Source organism: Orycteropus afer, unplaced genomic scaffold, assembly GCF_000298275.1.
Source record: "Orycteropus afer afer isolate SDZICR_OR568_19922 unplaced genomic scaffold, OryAfe1.0 scaffold00756, whole genome shotgun sequence".
NCBI lineage: Eukaryota > Metazoa > Chordata > Mammalia > Tubulidentata > Orycteropodidae > Orycteropus > Orycteropus afer.
This window is the reverse complement of record NW_006922343.1, coordinates 779,362-805,598: the sequence shown is the minus strand read 5'-3', so window position 1 is coordinate 805,598 and position 26,237 is coordinate 779,362. Positions and strand designations below refer to the sequence as shown.

General features: G+C 46.2%; 1 protein-coding gene across 1 annotated transcript in view; it reads right to left on the bottom strand.

The window, feature by feature from the left end:
* LRP4 (LDL receptor related protein 4) overlaps window positions 1-26,237 on the bottom strand; it is a 60,496-nt gene that overhangs the window by 13,743 nt on the left and 20,516 nt on the right. Inside the window, exons 7-28 of the mRNA XM_007957549.1 lie at window positions 26,100-26,219; window positions 25,343-25,468; window positions 24,461-24,586; window positions 24,135-24,269; window positions 23,608-23,733; window positions 23,064-23,294; window positions 21,871-22,027; window positions 19,478-19,695; window positions 19,144-19,320; window positions 17,628-17,750; window positions 15,438-15,646; window positions 15,190-15,271; window positions 14,153-14,258; window positions 13,110-13,311; window positions 10,300-10,489; window positions 10,080-10,211; window positions 7,762-7,902; window positions 7,319-7,405; window positions 7,042-7,213; window positions 2,160-2,322; window positions 1,814-2,039; window positions 1,155-1,458 (exon numbers count right to left, since the gene is read on the bottom strand). Of these exons, the coding sequence (XP_007955740.1) occupies window positions 1,155-1,458; window positions 1,814-2,039; window positions 2,160-2,322; window positions 7,042-7,213; window positions 7,319-7,405; window positions 7,762-7,902; window positions 10,080-10,211; window positions 10,300-10,489; window positions 13,110-13,311; window positions 14,153-14,258; window positions 15,190-15,271; window positions 15,438-15,646; window positions 17,628-17,750; window positions 19,144-19,320; window positions 19,478-19,695; window positions 21,871-22,027; window positions 23,064-23,294; window positions 23,608-23,733; window positions 24,135-24,269; window positions 24,461-24,586; window positions 25,343-25,468; window positions 26,100-26,219 (3,553 nt within the window). The remainder of the gene's footprint in view (window positions 1-1,154; window positions 1,459-1,813; window positions 2,040-2,159; window positions 2,323-7,041; window positions 7,214-7,318; window positions 7,406-7,761; window positions 7,903-10,079; window positions 10,212-10,299; window positions 10,490-13,109; window positions 13,312-14,152; window positions 14,259-15,189; window positions 15,272-15,437; window positions 15,647-17,627; window positions 17,751-19,143; window positions 19,321-19,477; window positions 19,696-21,870; window positions 22,028-23,063; window positions 23,295-23,607; window positions 23,734-24,134; window positions 24,270-24,460; window positions 24,587-25,342; window positions 25,469-26,099; window positions 26,220-26,237) is intronic.

Sequence of the window (26,237 nt, the reverse complement as noted above, 5' to 3'; positions counted from 1 at the left end):
GGTCTTTCAGAAGCAGATCATTAGGGCCTGTATTCTTAAGTAGGTGCCTCTGGATGTGTTCAAACTGCCAGTATACTCAACTGTTTGTCCCACCCAAGGATTCCAACTAATTCTTAGGAGAAGAGAATGTTTCCTGCAAACTGGGAATAGAGGGAGTTTGGGCCCATGACTTGCTGCCAGAAGACAGGTTAATAATTCCCTATATACCTTTGGGAGGAAACAGGCTTGCTGGGTGGTGATCATAGGAAAAGCCTATCTGTCAAAACTTACCTGTGCATTTTTTCAGAGGCCCTTTGCCAGGAATCTCAACCTCAGAATGGGGAGCATGTTGCAATCAATTGGGGGCTTCTCTAAATGACATAGGTCTCCCTCCTCCCAGCATGAAATTCTAATACAGCCCTGAGGGAAAGCAAAGGGGAATGCCTCCTCATCCTCCATGTGAGGATCCCTGCCATGCTAACCCACTCTCACTTGTGGTAGGGCACCATATTCTTAAGCTGTTTTGGGCTTAAAATGTAAATAATTAAAAAAAAACGAAACATAAAAAAAACACTAAAATCTTTTGACCACTATAAGCATTAGTCAGGGTTTCTGTATTACAATACATATACATGATTTAGCTACAAGACCTATTCATCAGTGAGTCTTACAGTATGCTTGGAGTTGCCTCAGGGCCCAGTGATAAGAGTGGAAAGTTCCAAGTCTCCAGTCTGACTCTGTCTATTTCATTTGGTTTTCTTTCTTTCTTTTAATATATGGATTTCTATGTAACCTTAAGGGAGCTCTGGTAGCATAGTGCCTAAGGCACTTGACTGCTAACCAGAAGGCTGGTGGTTCAAACCCACCAGCCACTCCTCAGAAGGAAGGTTGGGCAATCGACTTCCGTAGTGATACCGCCTCGGAAACCCAAGGAGGGGTCACTATGAGTCGGGTCCGACTCGATGGCACATAACAACAACAACAACAACAACATGTAACCTTAAAACAAACAAGCTAAAAAAAGTTTAGAACTCCATTCTAAATGATAATACTACACAGTGAGTCAAATCAGGATCAAGACTCACTATCCGAGTCCATTTAGAAGTCAACACCGAACATAACTACTCTTCAGGGATCAGAGGTGGGTCGGTGTGCTCTGGTGGTTCCAGCAGTACCTGATAACATCCAGGAACACATCTGTGTAATAGACCTTCCCATCTACATTGTCATAGTCCAGGGAGATGACATTGTTGAGCTCAGGAACAGGTACATGCACATCTGTGTGGTCACTGGTGTCCAGGGAGATACGCCGGATGGATCCGCGGCTGGAGAAGAGTAGGTAGGTCTCGGGAGAGGGATCACAGGTCTTCCCATCTCCCTTTAGCTGGATGCCAGTGGGGCAGGCGCAGGAGAAGCCAGAAGGCCTAGGCAAGCAGAGATGGGAGCAGCCACCATTTCTCAAGCCGCACTTGTTAAAACCTGGTTATGAAAGAGAAAAGCATAAGCTTTCACACTCAGTCTAGAATATTGGTGGATCTTACAAAGGTCCTAGTTTCATGTGGCTTATTCCCTGCTGTTCTAAGAGGCAGGATTCAGGGCTTGGCAGGAATGAGGAGAAGAAGCAGAAGTGTCCCAGGAGGCCTTTGAAAGTAACAGCATCAGGCAGTTGTAGTACCAGGCATACCCAGAGGGAACACAGCTTGATCCCTCTGCTTAGGTGAGTCCTTGTCTCTCTGACTGTAAAGGAATCTGGGAGGTCTGTATAGAGCTCTGAAGTTGAGATACCCCCAGAAAGCCAGACACTTAAGACTCACAGCCTCAGGGGTCTTCTCACCCAGTGGCTGTGCCCGGTCCACAGCCTGGATGTCCATGAGGCCTGGCAGGTTGGACCTCACCAGGATGACATTGCTGCCAAAGCCCTTGTCAGCACGATGGATGCTTCGGGTCTGCCAGTCAGTCCAGTAGATATAGGAGTCAAGCAGGGTGAGGCCATATGGGTGCTGCACAGGTGACACCAGTGTGTGCCGATTGGCACCATTCAAGTCAGCGGCTTCAATGCGCTGCAGAGGAAGGAGTGTGTAGAGTGGCTATTAGTAGACTGAGAGCCCTTAGGGGAGCACCTGGGAAGGCCATTCCCATCATCCTAGGCTTCCAGAAAGCAGCAGGGGTAGGGCACTCACCTCAGTGTGGGCATCAGCCCATAGAAGTTGGGAGCTAGCTTTGTCCACAGTCAGTCCATTAGGCCAGCCTAGGTTGTTGTTAATGAGCACTGTGCGGTCTGAACCATCCATTCCAGAACGTTCTAACTTGGCATTCTCCCCCCAGTCTGTCCAGTACATGAACCTGCGTGAGGAAGAGTATGAGCTGGTTTTACCCACAGTCACCCTATTCCATCAGCACTTACAGTATACAGGACATTGTGCAAAGTGCTTTACATGCATCGTCCCACTTAGTCCTCACATGGGCTATAAAGTGTGCATTTTCATTACTACCTCCATTTTACAAGTAAGGAAGCTGAAGATCAGAGAGGTTAAAAACTGTGCCCACAATACCATATGATCCTGCAGTCTTCCTACTAGGTATATATCCTAGAGAACTAAGAACCATGACTTGAACAGATATATACACATGCATATTCATTGCAGCATTATTCACAATGGCAAAAAGATGGGAACAACTTAAATACCCATGAACAGGTGAAATGATAAGCAAACTATGGTACATACAAATGATGGAAGACTAGGTCATGTTAAAGGATAACAATACATCTGTGAGACATCTCATAACACGGATGAACCTAGAGGACATGATGCTGAGTGAAATCAGCCAATCACAAAGGGACAAATATTGTCTGAGACCACTACTATAGAAAGTCAAGAAAAGGTTTACACACAGAAAAAATCATTCTTTGAAGGCTCCCGGGGTGGGAGGAGAAGGGAAGGGAAATCACTAACTAAAGGACAGATATGTATTAACTTGGGTGAAGGAAATGGCAATATATAATAAGGAGGAGTTCAGCACAAAATGATCAAGATGAAGGAAGACACTGGGAGGGGCCCAACAGTTAAAGGCAACAAAGGTAAATACTGCAACATGAGTACTGCAATAACAGTAATAACAATAATCTATGAGTAGATACATAAATACAGACACTCAAGCTGAGCGGGGCGGGAAGGCAAATGGGATTATACCCACAAATATATATAGGTTTGACAGAAGATATTTCTACACATGTATTTATATGTGCTGCAAATATGTCCATAAGTATAGTAAAGCATACAAGGGGCAAGGGAGCTCTGGTGGCATAGTGGCTAAGGCACTTGACCACTAACCAGAAGGCTGGAGGTTCAAACTCACCAGCTACTACTCCTCAGAAGGAAGGCTGGGCAATTTACTTCTGTAATGATACTGCCTCAGAAACCCAAGAAAGGGTTGCTATGACTCGACGGCAGTGGGTTTAATGAATCACAAGGGGCAAAGTTACAAAAACTTCTTAGCCATAATCAAACACTTTGAGGGAATGAGTTACTGTGCCTGGGGGCTCAGGACCACAGACGCGAGGGACACTAAGGTCAACTGGCATAACATAGTCCACAAAGACAATACTCTATATCCTACTTTGGTGAGCAGTGACTAGGGTCTTAAAAGCTTGTGAGTAGCGTTTTTGGTATAACTATTTTGCTCCCATTTGGGGAAAAGAAGAGTGAAGAAAATCAAAACACAAGGAAAGAATAAGTCTAAAGGACTAACAGACTACATGAACTCCAGCCTTCAAGACCTTGAGACCAGAAGAACTAGACAGCGCCCAGCTACCACTGCTGATCCCTTTGGAAGGGATCACAATAGAAGGGGCCAGATAGAGCTGGAGAAAAATGTACAACAAGATTCAAAGTCATAAAAAAGACCAGGCTTAATGATATGACAGAGACTGATGGAACCCACCAGCTACTCCTTGGAAGGAAGGTTGGGCAATCTACTTCAGTAGTGATATCACCTCGGAAACCCAAGGAGGGGTCAGTTGCAATGAGTCAGATCTGACTTGACGGCAGTGAGTTTGGTTTTTGGTTTGGTGGAACTATGGCCCTTACACACTCTTCAAGCCTAAAACTGAATTCACCCCCATGGCTCAACTTTCAGCCAAATGATAGGCCTGTAAGGTAAACATAAAACACCAGGGATATACACACCCTAGAACAAACAACCATATGAGATCAAAGGGCAGCACTTGTGCAGGGATAAAGCTAAGAAGGCAGGAAGGGATAGTAGGAAGGATGAAGGGAAATGGTGAACACAGGAAAGAAGAGGGAAGAATGCTATTACACTGTAGGAATTGCAATCAATGCCACAAAACATGTCTGTATGAACTGTTGGATGGAAAACCAATTTGCTCTATAAACTTTCAACCAAATCACAATTTAAAGGGGAAAAAAAAAAAGTTGGTGAGCAGTCATCTAAGGTGCAGCTATTGGTCTCTCCCCATGTAGAGAACACAAACGCAATGCAATGCACGGCCCTCGAGTCAGATCCGACTCATGGCAACCCCTCCTTGGGTTTCCGAGGCAGTATCACTATGTAAGTAGATTGCCCAACCTTCCTTCCAAGGAGTGGCTGGTGGGTTTGAACCTCCAGGCTTCTGGGTAGCAGTCAAATGCCTTAAAAAATCTGCCCATATGCTAATGTTCACTGCAGCACTATTCACAATAGTCAAAAAGTAGAAACCACCTACATGTCCATCAACTGATGCATCAATTAACAAAATGCGGTATTTACATGCAATAGAATATTACTCAGCCATAAAGAGATGGAGTCCTGATCTGAGCTACAACATGGATGGACCTTGAAAAGATTATATTGAGTGAGATAAGTCAGCCCATTAGGGCAAATAGTGTATGACTTCACTTATATGAAGTAGATAAATATATAGAAATTAAAGATTATTAGTGGTTATGAAGGAGCTCTGGTAGCATAATGGCTAAAACATTTGACTGCTTACCAGAAGGCTGGCGGTTCAAACCCACCAGCCACTCCTCGGAAATAAGGTTGGGCAATCCTACTTCCGTAGTGATACTGCCTCGGAAACCCAAGGAGGGGTGGCTATGAGTCGGTGCCGACTCGATGGCACATAACAACAACAACAGTGGTTATGAGGGGTGGAAAAGAGGAGGGAAGGGGGAATTCATTCTTGGGGGTCACTGAGTTTCTGAGGGTGGGAGAATAAATTTGAAAAGGATAGTGGTGATAGTTACACAACATGATAAATATAATCAAAGTCACTGAAATGTACATGTAAAAATTGTTGAATTAGCAAATGTTTTGTTATATATATATGTTGATATATATGTGTTGTTAGGTTCTGTCAAGTCAGCTCTGATTCATAGTGATCCTCTGTACAACACAATGAAACACTGCCCCGTCCTGCGCCAGCCTCACAATGCTTGTTATACCTGAGCCCATTGTTGCAGCCCCTGTGACAATACATCTCGTTGAAGGCCTTTCCCTTTTTTGCTGACCCTCTACTTTACCAAGCGTGGTACCTTTCTCCAGGGAAGAGTTCCTTCTGACCACATGACCAAAGTAGATGTATATTTTCACAATAAAAAGGAGCCCTGGTGGTGCAGTGGTTAAGAGCTCAACTGCTACTGAAGGATCAGCAGTTTGAACCCACCAGCTGCTCCAAAGGAGAAAGATGTACCATCTGCTTCTGTAAAGATTACAGTCTTGGAAACACTACAAGGCAGTTCTACTCTATCCTATAAAGTTGCTATGAGCCAGAATCGATTTGTTGGCAATAGGTTTGGGATTTTTGGCTGTGCAATGGTTAAGTGCTCAGCTGCTAACCAAAAGGTTGGTGGTTCAAACCTACCCAGCAGCCCTTCAGGGGAAAAACCTGGAGATCTGCTTCCATAAAGATTACAGCTTAAACGTCGGAAGCGAAGAAGAATGCAAAAAAACAAGGACATTTGGATGCAATCAGCCCTAGGACACGCTGGCCCTCGAGACCAGGAGAACTAGATGGTGCCCGGCTACCAATGCCAACCACTCAGGAAAGGATCAAATCTGGAGATCCTGGATAGAGTGGGAGGAAAAACGTGGAATAAAATCCAAAGGCTCAATAATGACCAGAATTACTGGTCAGATGGAGTCTGATGAAACCCCCAATACCATGGCCCTGGAATACATTCTGTGCCTGGAATAATGTTCACTCCCACAGGCTGGCTCTCAGCCCAATAGTTAACAAGATGTATATGCAGACCACTCAACTCAGGATGACGCACCTTAGAGCAATAGACCACAGGGCTCCAGAGGACCAACATTCAAATTGAGGAAATGTAGAACAAACAGGATTGCATAAATATGAGGTGTACGGGGGAGGGTTACTGGGTAAGGAGGGGAGGAGACCAGGTTAGCATTGGACATGGTAAATGGGGAGTGAAACTAAATGTATACATAATGCTGAATGTAAAACAAGCTCTTAAAAAAAAAAAAAGATTACAGCTTAAGGCATAAAGATTAAAAAAAAAAAACAAAAAAACCCAAACTCACTACTGTCGCGTCAATTCCGACTCATAGTGACTGCTCCTTGGGTTTCTGAGGTGGTATCTCTACAGAAGTAGATTGCCCAGTCTTCCTTCCAAGGAGTGGCTGGTGGGTTTGAACCATCAGCCTTCCGGTTAACAGTCATATGCCTTAGGCACTATACCACCAGAACTCCCAAATAAAGATTACAGCCTAGGAAACCCTACTCTGCCACATGGGATTGCTAGGAGTTGGAATCAATTCAACAGCACCTAGCTACAACCACAATAAAAAAGGGAGAGGATTGGGGCTAAAGCGATGTAGCTAATAAATGGTGAAGGAATTTGAATCCTGGTTCTGACTCCAAGGCTCATTTAAAAAATCTCTGTACTATACTGTTACCCTGAAAGAAGTTACTAAAGCATGGAAGTTAGTACAGGGGCTCCCTGAAGCATGCTTGCTCTCCATTGCCTACCCTTTACTTCATCCATAGCCCCAGCAAAGCCAGCCCACCCTCTTTCCCAGAGCCCCAGATGCAGCTCTCACCCCATCTCATGGTACAGTACAATAGCCCGGGGGCTGTCCAGGTTCTGCCACACCAACACTTTCCGCATGGACCCATCCAGGTTGCCCACTTCAATCCGATTGGTGCCCGTGTCTGTCCAGTACACTTTTCGGCCAATGGCATCCACTGCAAGCCCATCTGTAGTTTGTAGCCCTACAGGAAGTCAAGAGAGCACACTGGCTCCTGCCTTAAAACAGATGGACTATTTCCCAGCTCCGGAGCCAGACAGTTGGTCCCTGGGCTGGGAGGAAGCCCCACCTGTGGTGATGATGTCCTCATGCTGTGAGCCATCCAGATTGGCGCGGCTGATCTTGTGTAGCGTGCTATCAGACCAGTACACTTTTCCTGGGGAGGAAAGGCTTGGCTCAGCCTGGACCCTCACCTTCCCAAAAGGACACACATAGCTGTCATGTCCTGAGATGCCAGGGCATATCAGAAAGCCCTGTGCATCTAATAAGGAAATCAAGGAAAGTGTAGAAATACCATAGCAGGAGAGCTCCTGGAAGAGGTGGAGATGAAGGACCCAAAGCCATGCTCTCACAAACAAAGAGAAAATGCTGTAAAGACAGGGCAGGGGCTATACTAGAGGGTAAAGGAGGCTTTAGGTTTTTAGCAGGAGGTACAAGTGCAAGAAAAGAAAGGATAGTGGTTCCTGTGGGTCGCTGACAGATGGCCAGATGGGAGGGGAGGGCCCCACAGACCTTCCTGGGGATCCACTCCAATGGCAATGGTGTTTTTCATAGTAATGTTGATTGGCACCACCACATCAGCAAAATAAGGGATGTCCAGGGAGACCATGCGTATGTCTATCCTCCTGGCAAAGATGAGGAAACTGTTCATACCTGCACAAGTGAAGAGAGAAGGAGAGGACAGTCACTCTAGTTCAGTCATTAAGAAGATTTGGAGCCAGGCCAACTGAAGTTCACGCCCTGGCTCTGCTAGCTTCTAGTAGTGTGATCCCGGGCAACTTATTTATTTAAGCCACAGGGACAATAACAGGTGGCTGTAAGAACTAAAAGAGATCATGTACATGAAGCATTTAGCAATGGGTTTCACACATGTTGTTATGTGCCGTTGAGTTGGACCCAACTCACAGCGACCCCTCCTTGGGTTTCCGAGGCAGTATCACTACAGAAGTAGATTGCCCCATCTTCCTTCTGAGGAGTGGCTGCTGGGTTTGAACCACCAGCCTTCTGGTTAGCAGTCAAGTGCCTTAGGCACTATGCTACCAGAGCTCCCATTCACACATAGTAAGAGTCCAATAAATGGCGACTCTTTATTAATATTATGGAAGCAGCTCTTTTTGAAATACCCTAGCCCATGAAGTATAAGAAAGGAAGCCTTTAACTATCGGGAGGAAGTGGGAGGGGAGCTGTTGCATTGTGGTAAATTGTGGTCAATGTCATGAGACAAAGTGTATGTGAACTGCTGTATGGAAAGTCAATTTACTCTGTAAATTTTCACCCAAATCACAATTTAAAAAAAAAAAAGGGAGGCTTCAGTATGACAGTGGGCTTGGTTTTGGTTTTTCAGTATGGATTACACCTCAACATAAAGAAAACAAAAATCCTCACAACTGAACCAATAAGCAACATCATGATAAATGAGAAAATATTGACGTTGTCAAGGATTTCATATTATTTGGATCCCAAATCAACTGTGAAAGCAGCAGTCAAGAAATTAAACAACATATTTCACTGGGCAAATTTGTTGTAAAAGACCTCTTTAAAGTGTTAAAAGCAAAGATGTCACCTTGAAGACTAAGGTGTGTCTCACCCAAGCCATGGTATTTTCAATCACCTCATTGCAAAAGCTGTACAATGACTGCAAAAGCTGTACAGTGAATAAGGAAGACTGAAGAACAATAGATGCCTTTGAATTACAGTGCAGGCAAAGAATACTGAATACACCATAGACTGCCAGAAGAATGAACAAATCAGTCTTGCGAGAAGTACAGCCAGAATGCTCCTGAAAAGGGAGGATGGTAAGAGCTCGTCTCACACACTTTGGACCTGTCATCATGTGGGATCAGTCCCTGGAGAAGGACGTCATGCTTGGTAAAGTAGAAGGTCAGTGGGAAACAGGAAGACCCTCAAAGAGACAGACTGACACAGTGGCTGCAGCAATGGCCTCAAACATACAACGGTGTGAGGATGGTGCAGGGCCAGGCAGCGTTTCGTTCTGTTGTACATAACGTCACTGTGAGTTGGCTGTGACTTGATGGCACCTAACAGCAACAACAAGGGCTTTATCCATAATTTGGGAGCCATAGTTTATAGTTCCTCTGTAACTCCAAATTCCTGTCAGGATTCAAATGTAATATACATGCAGCATCTCTCAGGGAGAAACCTTGACTTCTAACATCTGGGCAACCAGACTTGTTTCTGGAACCTTCCAATTAAGGCTACCACATAGGTTGTGCTGGTTGTATGCTTACAAAGGTACAACATCCAAGAAGGAAGCCATTTACATCGTAGACATCATGCACTTTTATATTTATTATACAGTGAAATACATGAGAGCCAGAACTGGATGGGGCTGCATTGTTTTTCTGGGTCTTGCAAGTTTTCCACTTTTGATAGGATGCAGTCACCACGTTTCCATTACTTTCTATTTAGTAGAAAATATTTGAGTTTTCCTGCTCTGACAGGGTTCTGCCTTACACAGGTTCCAGATTTTGTAGGTTTTACTCTATCGACTTTGGGGCAGGCAGAAGTGAAGTGTCTGGTTCTACCTACATCAGTATATTATGGTAATTTCCCAACAGATGAAAGTTAAAGGGGCACCTTCACTTAATACACATGAAGTTGCCATATGAACTAGTGGGTCTATGTCTCCAATCCTGTTTCCCTGGGCCTCCCCACATTTCTAAAAGCTCTCAGTCTCTCCCCTAAGCCTCTAGAAAGCACTAGGACCTATAGGGTTTCTCAGACCACACAAGACCTCATTTGCCAGGAAGGAGGAGAGCCACTTCCTCTCCCAGAGAGGCTGCATCCAGGTCTGTGACGTTTAGACTCACCTGGTGAACAGGTCTTGGCATCAGATAGTAGGTTGATACCTGTGGGGCAGGTACAGCTGAAGCCGCTGGGATTTGGGGACCGAAGGCACAGGTGACTGCAGCCGCCATTCTCTAGTGCACATGGGGTGGGCACTGGGCAAAAAGGAGGAGGGGAGTCAATAAGGAGAACCAGGGCACAGAAAGGTCCAGGAGAAGCCAGTAAAAGCCAAAGGCTGCTTACCTGGGGGGCGCTGGCGATGGAAGACATGGATGTCCATGAGGTTCTCCAAGTTCTCCTGCAAGGTCTCCCGCTCCAGCCCCGTCAGCCGATCAGCACTCTGTATGCTTTTGGTCTGCCAGTCAGTCCAATAGATGCGCTCTCCATAGAGAGTCAGCCCAAAGGGGTGGGGGAGCTGGCTTCCAATCAGGACCTGCCAGGGTCCCAGCATTTGTGTCATCCCCCAGGAAGGGCTCACAGTACAGAGCAGCAGTCAAGAGCTCAGAAGCAACTCTGCCACTACCACCTACTGTGTGGCCCCAAGCAAGGGCTAGTTATGAAATCTCTCTGAGCCTCAGTCTACCAATCTGTGACATGACTATGCTAGAGTCTTGCTCCAAGGGTTGTGTGAGGATTGAAAAAGATTATGTGTTATTTACACAGCCTCAATGTATTGCTCCACAAATTGCTTCTTGTTTTTGTTAGGTGCCTTCAAGTAGGTTCCTACTGAGAGAGAGTTTATATGTAACAGAACAAAAAGGTTGGCTAGTCCTGAGTCATCCTCACAATCACTGCTTTGTTTGAGCCCATTGTTGCAGCCACAAATTGCTTACTAGTTACAAAAAGAAAGACAGCAGCTTTTCAGTGGATACCACCTTAAACCCAGCAATCGAAGTTAGTATCACCAATAATGGGACAAGCTAACATGTGCCTACTGATGAGACACACTGAGAACTTAGGACATGACTTCACTTATGCATTATTCCTGCCAAAATCACATGATCTGAATCTCCTCACAAGGAAACATAGATGAGTCCACACTTTGGGACATTCTCACATTAACTGGTCTTTACTTTAAAAATGCAAAGGTCAGGAAAGACATAGAAAGGCTGAGGAAGAGTGTTTAAGATTAGAACTTAAAGAGACATGATTATTAAAAATAATGAGTGATCCTGAAGTGGATTCCAGATCAAAAAAGAAAAGGCAAGCTATTAAGGATATATTGGGACAACTGGAAGTGAAATTGAATATGGACTACAGATTAGATAGTAATATTGTATCAGTGTTAAATTTCCCAATTTTGGTAACTGTACTTCAGTTATGTAAAACAATATCCTATTCTTAGGACAGGAGCTCTGGTAGCATAGTGCCTAAGGCACTTGACTGCTAACCAAAAGGCTGGTGGTTCAAACCCACCAGCCACGCCTCGGAAGGAAGATGGGGCAATCTACTTCCGTAGTGATACTGCCTCGGAAACCCAAGGAGAGGTTGCTATGAGTCGGGGCTGACTCAACGGCACATAACAACAACAACAGCATTCTTAGGACATTTGCTTTGAAATATTTTTAGGTCAAGGGGCAGGATGTCTCCAATTTAATCTCAGATACCTCAGAAATATATATATAGAGAGAGAGAAAATGGATGAGAATGATAAAGCAAATGTAGCAAAATGTTAGTCATTGGTTCTTTTTACCACTCAACTTTTCTGTAAGTTTGAAATGATAGAAAATTAAACATTAACAGAAACAAAGAGGCAAGGAGGGTGTTGTGGTTATGCTTTTGTGGATGTAGTATTCCCCATGATGAGACTGGTAATCAGCTCCATGGTGGAATCTACTGTGAGCAGCTGAGTAGCTACCTTTGGGTATGTGGTTTGCTTCCTGTATATAAGAAGAAGCTTTGAGAAAGGTCTCTAGCCTTTGGCATGCTTGGACCCTGCATGTAGCCATGTCATTGCTCAACAGCCTGCCATGCTCTGCCGACCTTGGGACTTACAATGCACTAAAGTTAATGCCCTGCCATGTGGATTGGTAACATCAGGACTGTGCCTTTTTACTTGTCAACCTTGGGGCTTCTCAGCCTCAGCAGCCAACAGCTGTCTGAGTGAAGAAATGCCTCTAGCTCCAGTGGGCTCGGAGCAGGAGGCAGAGCTGGACCCCAAGGTTGAGGGGCTTTCACCCAGCCCCTAGAGCCTGGCACTTTGAACTTGGACTTAAAGCCTCCAAATTGTAAGAATTAACTCCTATTTGTTTAAGGCCATCCCATTTGTGGTATACTCCTGTCAGAGTGACACTAGGTAACCAGAAGAGTGGGTAGATGTATCATCGACTCAGTACGTGGTTGGTGATTAATGAATGTTGGTTATGATGGTTATTAAGGAGCTCTAGTATAGTGGGTAAGACATTTGGCTGCTAAGGAGAAGGTCAACGGTTCAAACCAACCAGATGTCCACAGGAGGAAGATGAGGCAATTTACTTCCATAAAGAATTACAGCTGTGGAAACCCAATGGGGGTCACTATGAGTCAGAATTGACTTGATGGCAGTGGGTTGGGTTTGGTATGATGGTCCCAGAAAAGTACAAATGGCTAATGTGTTTGCCTGCTAACTGAGAGGTTGGACCTTCTAGGCTACCAAGACGCACCTCAGAAGAAAGACGTGGCAACCTACTACTAAAAAATCAGCCACGGAATACCCTGTGGGGCACATTTCTACTCTGACATACACAGAGTCACCAAGAGTTGGAATTGACTTGATGACAACTGATTGACCATAGTTGGTTGTTGATGATAATTATCAGGGAAGTCGTGCATTTATACCCCCAGCCCACAATCCACACAAATCCCCAGTTTCCTTTCATCACCAACCAGCAGGGCCCATTGGGCTATGAGGGCAGCCACAGCTTCACAGAAAGAGCACATGCCCCGAGCTGGTACCATAACCCCTAAGTCATTAAGGAGAACCATGTCCCCCTAGTTCCTATCAGCTGCCAGCCGGCGAGTGCTTCCCTAGAGGCTGTCAGGGCTGTGGGAGGATGCCTGGGAGCCATCCTTACCTTCCTCTTGCTGCCATCCAGCCCAGCAAATTCAATTGTCTTCATGCCAGCATCAGCCCAGTATAGTCGCTGGGACCCATAGTCAATGGCCAGCCCATTAGGCCAGGTCAGATTAGAAGAGATGATGACCTGGCGGCCTGAGGCATCCATGCCAGCTCGTTCAATCTTGGGACTTGCACCCCAGTCAGTCCAATACATGTACCTGGGCACAGGCAAAGGAAGTCTTACAAGCATCCTGTTACTATCTAATTGGGATTCAGGGTACCCAGGGTTTCAAGGTTTCTGCCTGCAATAAATAATGCCCTAGCCTCCTGCCTCGGCTCCCAACCTCATCCCTGAGGTCAGAGCTTTCTCTAAAGGTCTTACATCTTCTATAACTATTAAAAGGTACCCCGGGGTCTGAATAAAGGCAGAACCCATTGTTGAAGGGACGTTCAGCAAATAAGGCCTATGGGGGAATAAAGAAAGAGGGCAAATGAAGACAGAGAATAGGAAATGTTTCCTTGACCGGATGAGTTAAATAACTATGGAACATAAATTCAACAGAATACTATATAACCATGAAGAAGGACAAGGTAGATCTATACCATCAAATGGAAAAATATCAAAGATATATGGTGAATAACAAAAAAATAAAGACAAATTACAAAATAGTATGCATTTCTGTAAAACCAAAACCACTAGCAACAACAAACGTATATGTACATTTAGAAGAAAATCTGGAAAGAATTCCCTAAATGGTTAACAGTAGGTCTTATTGGTGAGTAAGATTACAGGGGATTTTCACTTTCTACAAATTTAGTTGTTTTTTTTTTTTTCACAATGTAAGATCTGTAAGCAGACTACAAAAAAAAAAAAAAGAAAAAACTTGACAAGGAATCTTTGTCCACAGAGTAAACAGGGTTGTCACTATTCTCTGTGATTGCTACAGCTGCCCTTCCTTCCTCAGGGTACCTATAAGATCTGACCGGTCTCCTAATTCCCAGGCCTCCTTCAGGCTTGGGGGGGTGGGTGGAGCTCATTTCAAGGGGACAGGCACTCACCCGCCCATGGGTTCCACCACTATGTCCCGAGGACGATCGAGGTTCTCCCAGATGAGGACTGTCCTCATGCTGCCATCTGTATTGGCCACCTCAATGCGGTCTGTACCTATCAAGAAAGAGAAGACTCTAGTCTTATTCATTCACCCTCCTGCCTGTCATGCTCAGCACAGGGCCTGGCATGCTGTAGATACCCAAAAAATATTTTGTGAGGCACAAAGGGTAATTGTGAAAAATTGAGAAAATTAATTGTGAGAAAAATTTCAAGGAAGTGGTTAGTCTTGTTTCTTGGAAGAGCAAGGCTTTCCCAACCAAAGCAATCAGCTCTGTTCTATAATTTAAGTCAATATTTCTCAAACTGTAGTGTGGATAAGAATCAAGATAACTTGCTAAAATACAGATTCCTGGACCTGACTCCCAAAGATTCTAATTTAGTAGGTCTAGGGTGGGGCCCAAGAGTTTGCCTTTCTAACAAGTTCCCAGGTGATGCTGATGTTGCTGGTCCACAAAGGGACCACACTTTTAATACAGGTTTAAAGCATTCCCCTTGCTTCCCATAAGAAGTGCTAGTGACATAATGCCTAAGGCATCTGACTACTAACCAAAAGGTTGGTGGTTTAAACCCACCAGCCACTCTGCAGAAGGAAGACAGGGCAATCTACTTCCGTAAAGATTACCACTTTGGAAACCCAAAGGGGGTCACTATGAGTTGGAATCGACCTGATGGTGATGAGTTTGGCTTTTGGTTGCTTACCACAGCCATCTGGCTAGTAGAAGATGCCTGTTTTACCCAGATAGCAATAGAAGGAAAACCACAGGCAACATAACTGCCATTTGATTGGCAAATGCCACATCCTTAGGTATGAGCTTCTTATTTCAGCTCTGCAGCAGCCCCACCACTCCTGACCTACCAAGGACTTCAGGCCATGACAGAAGCAGTCTAGGAGGGGCACTGGTCCCTTCTACTTGAAGCCAAGGTTTTAAGAGGAATCTCAGAAAGTCAGGAACCAATGACAGTGGCTGTGGCTGCATACACATACCTGCATCTGTCCAGTACAGCTTGTTGGTGACCCAATCAATAGCCAGGCCTGCAGGGCTCTCCAAGCTGGTATCCACTACCACCTGGACAGGAAGCAAAGCTCTTAGATATACTTTTACCTAAGCTCGGGCTCACACTCAGCCAACTCCCAAGGTGACAAAGGCATGGGGAGCCCTTACCCAGAAGAGGGCAGATTCCACCTCTCAATCTCTGCCCTCCACAAGGGGCTGGGCCTACACTGAGCCCTACCTCCTGTCCTGTTCCATCCCACTTGGCCCTGCTGATGGTGTCAGTGCTGACATCTGTCCAGTACACGTGGTCATCCCGGGAGTCCCAGTCAAGGGCCACAGCACTGCGCACGTCAGCCAGTGGGATGACATCGTCGGACAGGTCCTCGGTGTCGAAGCTGATCCGACGGATGTCCATCCTTCGGGCAAAAAGCAGGAACTTGTCAAGACCTGATCAAAGGCCGAAAGGGGTCTTCTTTTAATGCTCTAAATCCAGTAACAATGACAGACACAGACGCTCACCTGTGTGACATCTGGGTCAATCACACTTCCTGGAATCTGGTGCCCTTTGCCCTCTGCTCTTCATATCTCAGGCCCACTCTGAGCACGGGGCTGCCCATATTGGCACAATCAGACTTCAGGATCAAATAGAGATGGGTTCTATCCAGAGCCCGAGAGGGCAACCTGTTTAAGTGTCTATTAGCTCATGTCGCAGCTTCTCTCTCCTCTTACTATCTTAGTTTTTCTCCATCTCCTCCAGTGCACTGGCCAGATCACTGCCTCCCCTGTCTCCTACTACTTCTCTGACTTCCATGACTTCTTCAGGCTTCAGCTGCTGTACTCCGTCATCTAGATCTCTTCTCCGTGCCCCTTTCTTTACAACTTGGCCCATAACAACTATCAATTGAGAACTTACTGCTTGCCAGGCACTGAGCTTGATTCTTTCATTGCCTTGTCTCCTTTACCTTTCACACGAATCCTTTGTGATACATATTATCCTTATTCCCACGTTTTAGATGAAAAATCCTCAGGCTAACAGAGGTTAAGTAATGTGCCCAGGATCACATGGCTACAAAGCAACAGAGTTGGGACTTGAACTCAGGTCTGCCTGACTTTAGAAATATAACTTTGATCACTTCTCTATATAGCATCTTACCAGCTTCTTCTCCATCCCTGCTCCACCCTGGTCTGTCTGAATACTTCCCCAGTACATTTTTCTGCCTGGAAAGGCACTTCCTGCCTAACTTTACCAACTATCTTTTAAGCTCTGGGAAAGCTTTAAGGGGAAGCTCCTAGGAAAACTGCTTACATCTGACCAAGAAAATATGGGAAGAGCTGGGCCCAAAACAATGCAAGGGGAAAACTCGAGCAGGAAATGAGAACAGAATCAGTATGTGTTGAATGAATATTGTTCTCATTCTGCTGAATGCTTTCTTTAATCTCCCTCTCTGGAAGATCCCAGAACCCAAGAGAATCTGATTTGAACCAGATATTAGAAGGTCAGCGGGGTGCATAGCAGTGGAGTAAGAGCAGCTGCTGATGTGCAAGGAATTACCCTACGCCCCTTGCTGGCTGTGCCATATGCCCAGATCACGCCTCTCATGACTACAGGAAAAGTCACCTGTTACTCTGAGCTATAAAGAGCCACCTTCTCAAGGCAATAACCTTGCAGGAGCCCAGAGGAGGTCAAAGTAGCAGGTCAGGGAGAGACCAAGGCACTGGCACAGGAGATTGGGCATCCCATTGCCTTTGAGTTATTAGACACATATTTATCTAAGGTCTATGTATACAGAAAGGTCTGGGGGTGGTACAAGTGGTTCACGACTGGCTGTTAACCTAAAGGTTGGCAGTTCAAACCTATCCACTGGTGCTACAGAAGAAAGGCCTGGTGATCTGCTTCCAAAGAGATCACAGCCAAGGAAACCCTATGGAGCAGTCCTACTCTGTCTCATGGAGTCGCCATGAGTTAGAATCAACTCGATGGCAATAGGTTGGTTTTCTTCCTATGTACACAAGGCACCATCAGAGATCCCAATTTTGGTTCCCTGGTTTAGGGGCTGAAAGAAAGGTTTTAACAGGGTGAGGCTAAAAGTAAAAGGTAGGAAACCATTCCCTGCTTTCAAGAAGGGTCTAGTACCCTCTTGCTGCTTATAGACAAAGCATCCTACCTGGTGATATGAAACACAAGCTGATTGCAGGTGTACATACTCGACAGGGTGGTGTCACCGAGCCCTCAGTGACTACTGCTGAGTCCTCAGTCCTCAGCTCTGATATAGGAGTCCCCAGCCTCTTAAGTTCTTCCTTTCCAGGGGCGATCTGAGGAGGCTGGTACTTCCCCACATCAGGCAATCCCTCAGACTCTTGTCCATTATTCCTTCCACCCATCCACACAAAGTCCCTCCATCCAGGCTGGTGCCCCAGACCCACTTACTCTGGGCACAGGCGTGGCTGCTGATCTTGCGGAAACCAGTGGGGCAGGCGCAGGTGTAATTCTGGCCACTAGGTAGACACAGGTGGGTGCAGCCTCCGTTGTTGTCCCCACAGCGGTTTTTCCCTGCTCAACAAGCCCAGAGCAAGAGGACCAGGTAAGGCCAAAAGTTTGTAAAGATGGACCCAAGACTCGGGAGTAGGGGTGTAGCTAGTGTGTAAGGTCCTGGAAAAGGAGCCCTGGTGGTGCAGTGGTTAAAGCCTTTAGCTGCAAATCAACAAGTTGACAGTTTCAGCCCACCAGTCACTCTGTGGGAGAATGATGAGGCAGTCTGTTTTCATAATGATTATAGTCTTAGAAACCTGTGGGGAAGTTCTACTTTGTCCTATACAATGGCTAAAAGTTGGAAACAACTAGATGGCAATGGGTTTGGTTTTGCCTAAGTTCCCTGAAGACAGGAACTATATTTTATTATTTTTTGTATCTGCCCCATTTTCTAGAACGGCAAGTGCCTGACACATAGGATATGCCCTACAAATGTTTGCATGAATTAGCTGGGAACAGTGAAGCTGAAAAGTGAAGAGAGACTTGAAGCATTTATGGATGAAGATCAAAGACTACAGCCTTCAGTATGGATTATATCTTAACATAAAAAAAACAAAAATCCTCACAACTGGACCAGTAAGGAACATCATAATAAATGTAGAAAGTACTGAAGTTGTCAAGGATTTCTTATTTGGATTCACAGTCAACACCCATGGAAGCATCAGTCAAGAAATCAACCAACCTGCTGCAAAAGACCTCTTTAAAGTGTTAAAAGGCAAAGATGTCACCTTGAGGACTAAGGTGCACCTGAACCAAGCCATGGTATTTTCATTTGCCTCCCATGTATGCAAAAGCTGGACAATGAATGAGGAAGACCAAAGAAGAATTGATGCCTTTGAATGATAGTTTTAGCAAAGAATATTGAATATACCATGGACTGCCAGAAGAACGAACAAATTTGTCTTGAAAAACGTACAGCCAGAATGCTCCTGAGCAGCAAGGATGGTGAGACTTCATCTCATGTACTTTGGACATGTTATCAGGAGGGATTAGTACCTAGAGAAGGACATTATGTTTGGTAAAATAGAGGTTCAGTGAAAAAGAGGAAGACCCTCAACAAGATAGATTAACACAGTGGCTGTCACAATGAGCTCAAACCCATGGCTCAAACATTGTGAGGATGATGTAGGAAAGGGCAGTGCTTCATTCTGTTGTACATAGGGTCACTACAAGTCAGAACTGACTCGAAGGCACCTAAAAACAGCAGTGAAGCCAAGTGAGTCAAATTCTTTATTTATGAGTCTCGATGTTGTACCACTCTAAATGTCCAGCAGAGGGAGGAGTTAGTTCATGTCAGTGTCAGCCCTGAATTTTCCCACTAGAAGCAAAGGCAACCGTGACAGGTGCAGGAAAGGTTGTCAGGACTATCAGAGACCATATCACTCACTGGGTGACCCAATGAGAAGCACTTTACCTGGAGGCTGGCGCTGAGGGTGCAAGGTGTGGATGTCCATGGGGAAGTGCAGTTTGTTGCGAATGATTTCCTGGTTTTTGCCCGTAAATTTGTTAGCACTGTTGATGCTCTTGGTGTGCCAGTCTGTCCAGTACAGGCTGTCTTCAAACACTGTGATGGCGAAGGGATGTGGGAGGCCTGGGAAAAGTCCAGGAAGACCTCAGTCCAGATATGGCCTGCCATGGTCCCTGGCCCCAGGCCTGGCAACTGCACACATATCACCCTCTGGCAAGGCTTCTGAGCACAAGGATGGGACAATGAGGATAAGATATGAAGGAGAGCAGAAGGGCCTCACCCTGGCTAATGACAGCCTTGCGGTGACTCCCATCCAGGTTGGCCCTCTCAATGACGTGGTGTTTAGCGTCTACCCAGTACATACGGTGTCCAGCATAGTCAATGGTAAGACCATTGGGCCAGAAGAGATGGGTATCAGCAATGATGCGGCGTCCAGAGCCATCCATGCTGGAGGCCTCGATGCGGGGGGTGTTGCCCCAATCTGTCCAATAGATGGTACTAGAGAGGGAGAAAAAGAAACTGAGAGACTAGCAGCAACGAGCAGGTAGGCAGCTGGGTTAGTGATCGGCTTTTATCTATTAAACCCCAATGATTCCATCTAGTAGGAGATATATTCTGATTAGCCCCCAAAACCAAACCCACTGCCTTCAGTCAATTCCAAGTCATAGTGACCCTCAAGTACATAGTAGGACTCCCTCATAGGGTTTCCATAGCTGTTAATCTTTACGGAAACATGTTGCCATACCGTTTTACTACAGGATGGCTAGTGAGTTCAAACTGCTGACTTTTTGGTTAGCAGCCAGTCACTTTAATCATGTGCCATTAGGGCTTGCTTTCTGATTAGCCTACAGAGTGCTATTTAAAAAAAAAAAAAAAAAAGTTTGAATTAACTATCTTCAGACAGGGCATTTATCATTTAACATTTTTTTTTTTTTTTTAAAGTACCTACTATGGTCAGAGTCCCTGGGAGGTCTACATAGTTAACCTACTCAGCTGCTAACTGAAGGGCTGGAGGTTCAAGCCCACACAGAGGCATCTCAGAAGAAAGCCTGGTGATCTACTTCTGAAAAAGTCAGCCACTGGAAACCCTGTGGAGCACAGTTTTACTCTGACACACATCGGGTCACCGTTAAATGGCAACTGGTACTATGGATACTGTTCTCTGTACTGGGGACACAGTAGCAGACAAAACAGACAAAAATCCCTACCCCTGTGGAATGGAGGAGCTCTGGTGGCACTGTGGTTAAAGTATTGGGCTGCTAACCAAATGGTCAGTGGTTTAAACCCACCAGCCACTCCGTGAGAGAAAAATGAGTCAGTCTGCTTCTGTGAAGATTAACAGCCTTGGAAACCGATGGGGCAGTTCTACTCTGTTCTATAGGGTCACTATGAATTGGAATCAACTCAACGGCAGTGGGTTTGGTTTGATGGGTTTGTGGAATGTACTATATATATATGTGACAGGGACTTTCTTCTTGTCACATCTCTACCACTGCCTTTTTTTTTAAAATACACATATACACAGTGGGTATAAAGTTGACCCACAATTGCAGGATCTTAGAAAATACCCCTCTTGCCCTCAATTGACTGCACTGAATTTTAAAAAAACAGAGTTTAAGAATTTCCATTTCAGGGGATTTTTTTCTCTAATCATAAAAATTACTATTGATTTTTCTTAATTAGCTCAATCATGTGAGCTAATAATAATAAAAAAATTCATGATTTATCTGATGTATATTATGTACCATTTAAAATGCATCATCTCTTTTAATCTTCACACAACTATAAGGTAGTGCAGTATGGCTTTTCTAGCCGTAAGTCTTTGTAAACTCCCTGGTGGAATCTGCCATGAGCAACTGAGTAGCTCCTGATTGTTAAAGTTATCCCCCTGGGGTATTTCTGCTGAGAGTGGGACAAAGCAATCTTCTGGGAAGGTCACTCTCTCTCAGGTATAGAATTCTGATGATTGGCTAGTTGGCACTCTGCCGGGCTCAAAAGGAGCCCTTCTAGAGGCAGAAGTAGTCTCTCTGACTGCTGGCTGAAAAAGATGTGTTGCTGACAGAAAAGCACTCCTGAGAGAGGAGAGACACGTACTACTGAGAGAGCAATGTGCTACTGAGACTGCTGGCTGCCGAGTGAGATGGCCAGCTGTAAGAGACTGACTGCACTTCTGAACTTGAATTGTAGTCTGGTGCTTCCCTAATAAATTCCCTAATAAACCCCATAATTTGCAAGTTGTATGTGGCCACTGCAGCGAGGTATCAAACATAGCAGAGAGGTGGTGGGTGCTGCGGGAACAGTTGGTGAAGAGGCTGGAGGGAAGTAGCATGTCTGGCCTCACAGGAATAGGCTTTGGGCTACTGATGGTGATTCTTTCTTCCTCTTGTGGGGTTAGAGGAGGACAGAAGATGCAGCTTCCTTGCCCCTTTGGCAGGTAGGTTATGTTTTTTTTTTTTTTTTTTAATCACCAACTTAGAAATAAGTAAAAGGAGGCAAAGAGAGCCTAACTCATCAGCCTAAGGCCACACAGCCAGTTACTACAGAGCCAGGACTCCAACCCAGGTATGCTGGAGTAAAGTGTTCATGATACTGACACCGTATCGTGAGGATGCTTCCTGTAAATTCTGCTTCAGAGATTGTAGGAGGGATTTGGGAGACTGAGATATCACTCACCCCTCCATGGGGTGCAAGGCGATAGCCCGGGGCTTCTCAAGGTTCTGCCATAGCAGCACTTTCCGATGGGCCCCGTCCAGGTTGGCCACCTCGATCCTGGAAGTCCCCGAGTCAGTCCAGTACAGTTTGTCATGGACCCAGTCCACAGCCAGGCCCCCTGGTGGAAAGAGGCAGCAGAAAGGTGTCAGGGATTTAGGCCAGGTTCCTCTGTGCCATAAAAACAAGAGCAAACTTTTAGCACTTTCATGGACTACCTACTGTTCTAACCATTTTACATGCACCAACTCATTTAATCCTCACAACAACTCTGTGAGATAAGTAGTCTAATCCCCATCAAGATGAGGGCACTGAGGTACAGAAAAGTCAAGTAACTGTCCAAGGTCACACTTCCCTCCACACAGCTTCTAGAATTCTGGATCCCTGACCTACATCCAGGGACCTCCACTGTGCTATCTCAGGGCTTGTCAATTGTGCCCTCGGGTTCTAAAGAGCCACTTCAGAAGTTCAACAAGCTTTAGGTTCAAATGTGTCCTATTCCAAAGTTGAATCCACATCCCCTGCGCGTAGAATAGCTCAAGATTACAAAGATAGCTGTTGGTGGTAATGTTTGTTGTGGTATTAAATCTGTAACTATTTGAGTATGTGGGTAGTGCAAGCAGTTAAGGGCTTGACTATTAGCCAAAAGGTTGGCAGTTCCAATCCACTCAGAGGCACCTTGGAAGACATGCCTGCTGATCTGCTTCCAAAAGGTCACAGCCCTGAAAATTCTGTGGAAAAGTTATACTCTGCACACATGGGGTCACCATGAATTGGAACTGACTGGATGGTAACTAACAACATCTGGCTCAATCAAAATATTCTTGATAATGAGCAATCAAAACACAATTCAGAAATAAACTGGATGTTAAAACTGATAGAAACTGTCATCCATAAACTCCTGATTTCAAATGACCACACTGATAAAAACAATCTTATTATTCTCATGGACTGAGGTCAGTAATGAGTGAATGTTATAAATTTGATCCTGTAAGATTAACGTACGCTAACAAATGCTTTCTACACTGCCGTTCCAGTTAAGATTTCATTGGAAAAATGTTCTGCTGTCCCAGGTGTGCCAGCCACTAGCCCGTTTCCTCTGCTGTTGCTTGTGCACGGTGTGGTCCTGCCCCTCCCCATGGGACCTCATTCCCTACCTGGGCTCTCTAGCCCAGTAGACACAACTTCCTCCACATTGCTGCCATTGAGGTTGGCCCGGAGGATTCGGTCCAGTGTGACATCTGACCAGAAGACCAGCTCACGCTGGTGATGGAAATCAAGAGCAATTGCATTCTCCAAATTGTTGAGCAGCAGTGTGTACTCGGAGCGGTGCGGCAGCACCTGCCGGATGTCGATGCGATTGGCAAACAGTAGCACAGGCTCTGGCCCTGGGACACAACATAGAAACGGGGTCCTACTGGGCTCCAGAGCTGCCCTGGAGCCCATCAGCTGTACCCCAGCTCCCTTGGCCACTAGGCCATGCTCTAAGAACTCAGCCTCAGTGCTAGAGGAGAGGACGACTCTGGACTCTATTCCCCCCACCCCTGGGTCTTTCCTGGGTCCCAGAATGCAACCTACTGCTCCATTTTACTGAGAGGGAAATAGTTCTCAGCTACCCTGAGAATTGGAGCATGTGGCCTATCTCCATGCTCAATGCTCTCCCCACTACTCCCCAGCCCAGTATCAACACGCCTTACTTACCCAGAGCCTTGCAGCTGCGCCGGTCGGGCCGTAGTTCATAGCCTGATTCACACCAGCACTGGAAAGCCCCCTCGCTGTTGGTGCAGCCTTGGCTGCAATACCCTTCCTCAGCACATTCGTTCACATCTAGGAGGACCGGGCAGGGTCAGATCTCCCTTCTGCCATCCTCCCATCCCCAACTCCTAGGCTGTCTGGCTGCTTTCCTGCCCACATACCCATCTACTTTCCAGGCCTGGCAGGAAGGCTGTAAAACAAGTGTGAAGGGCTTTGGAGTCATGCAGAGCTGGGCTGGAATCAATCCCAACTCTGCTACTCACCAGTTGTGTGGCCTTCAGTAAGTTACTTAACCTCTCTGAGCTTTGGGGTCCCTATCTGTGAAATGGGAGGGACAGTCCTCACCTCCTAGGGTTATTGTGATGACAGATGAGGTCACTTCTGTCAAATGCCAGACTCATAGCAAACACAGCTACCTGTCTGCTGCCCCTGCCCAGCATCCTGGCCCTGTTCCAAACCAGGCCTCAGCTCACCCTGGCACGTGTGCCCGTCCTCTGTGAGCCGGTAGCCTGTGTGGCAGGTACACTGCACTGCCCCCCGCACCATCTGGCACTTCTGAGAGCAGCCACCGTTGTTAACATTGCAGTTCTCCTCACCCGTCCGGGGCCCTGTGCCAACCAAGCCAGAGATGGGAGTTGAGCCCAGAATCCTCCTCCAGACAGCCAACTTGGCATTCCACCTGGACCACGAAGAACAGCTCCCAAAGCGGCCAGAGTCCCTGGGGAGGATTCCCTTTGAGCACTATGGGTGGGGTTCAGCCACAAACCATGGGCCAGGCCCGCCCACTGAGGACACTCACGGCAGTTCTGCTGTGGGCTTTCATCGCTGCTGTCACCACAGTCGTTGATCCCATTGCACAGCTTCCTCTGCCCAATGCAGCGCCCATTCCAACACAGGAACTGGTCTGAGGCACACTGGGGGCTTCCTAGAAAGGGAAGGAGGGAGGGAGGACCAGTCACAGCAGGGCAGGGCTTGGGTCAACAAAAGGATGGGAGCCTGTCATTTTCTAGGGCAAGCTGGAGACAGATGAGACTTAAGGTGGGAGGGTTGGGGTACAAGGCAGGAAACAGCTCAGACAGGGCTGGCTGAATGTCTGCATTCGTTTTCTCCCCAAGACACCACAGTGGGACAATGAGGGATGTGAGACGGGATGAGAAAGTGCATCTATGTGCCTGGCACTGGGTGTGTCTGGAGGGGCTGTCAGCCATGCAGAGCAGCCCTTGCTTGTAGGCCAGAGGGAAAGGCCTTGGCAATGTGTGAGTTAGAATGTGAGTGGCAAGTAAAACTCCAAGCTGCAGGTCAACAAAGGCACTTGGATTTGACCCTGGTAATGGGGAAGGGGGAGCACTAGTGGCATAGTGCCTAAGGCATTTGACTGCTAACCAGAAGGCTGGCAGTTCAAACCCATCAGCCACTCTTTTGAAGGAAGGTTGGGCCATCTACTTCTGTAGAGATACTGCCCTGGAAACCCAAGTAGCGGTCACTATGAGTTGAATTGACTCTTAAGCAGTGAGTTTGGGTTTTTTGGTAATGGGGAAGGGCAGGAAAAATCCAGACCATGGACAATATCTGAGTAAACCGTCAGCTCAGCCCAACTAGATAAACAATAATAGCTTCTTCCCACCCCACCTCCCTCCCGACTATAAGTTAAGGGATCTGGCGTAGCCCTGGGAAACACCACCTGTGTTCTCACAATTCTCTTCATCGCTGTTGTCTGTACAATCGTCCTCCCCATCACAGCGCCAGGACAAGCGAACGCAGCGGCCTGACCGACAGCGGAACTGTTCTGCTGTACACATTGAGGTGGCTGTGCAAAGCAAAATCCTAGTGAAAGGCTGGTCCCATTTCAGCATGACACCCAGAACTACACTTTAGCTGGTGCCAATGCCTGAGCCAGTCTTCCTGTTATTATTCTCACTAACGGCCCATATGGTATCTTTGTGTGAATCAGAAAAAGGTACTCCTTCCTCAAGACACTTTGGAGTTTCTGGGTAATGCAAACAGTTAAGTGCTTGGCTATTAACCGAAATGCTGGTGGTTCAGATCCACCCAGAGGTATCTCGGAAGAAAGGCCTGGCAAACTATTTCTGAAAGATCCCAGTCATTGAAAACCCTATGGAGCACAGGTTCTACTCTGACACACATGGAGTCACCATGAGTCAGAATCAACTCACACGCAACTGGTTTGGCTTTTTTTCCCCTCAAGTACTTTACTGTCATCTTACTAGAAAACTACCATCATGAATACATAAAACTGGTACTGTGTGAATGGCATCCTTTTGGATGCAGCACTCTATGTGGTACATAACCTGAACACAGTGGTCCTGCTGAATGTCTTCAAGCTTTATCCACGGTGGCCTCTTTGAATCTACAACCCCCTCCCTAGTCCCAGCTCGCCCTTTGGTGCCATCTCTCCTTCAGTGCCATCCTTCACTTACTGCAGTTGCGCTCATCAGACTGGTCATCACAGTCCGCGTCACCATCACAGCGCCAGCCTGCATTGATGCACAGGCCACTGTCGCACATGAATTCCCCAGAGCGGCAGGGCTGGTGGGAGGCTAGGGAAACACAGTACA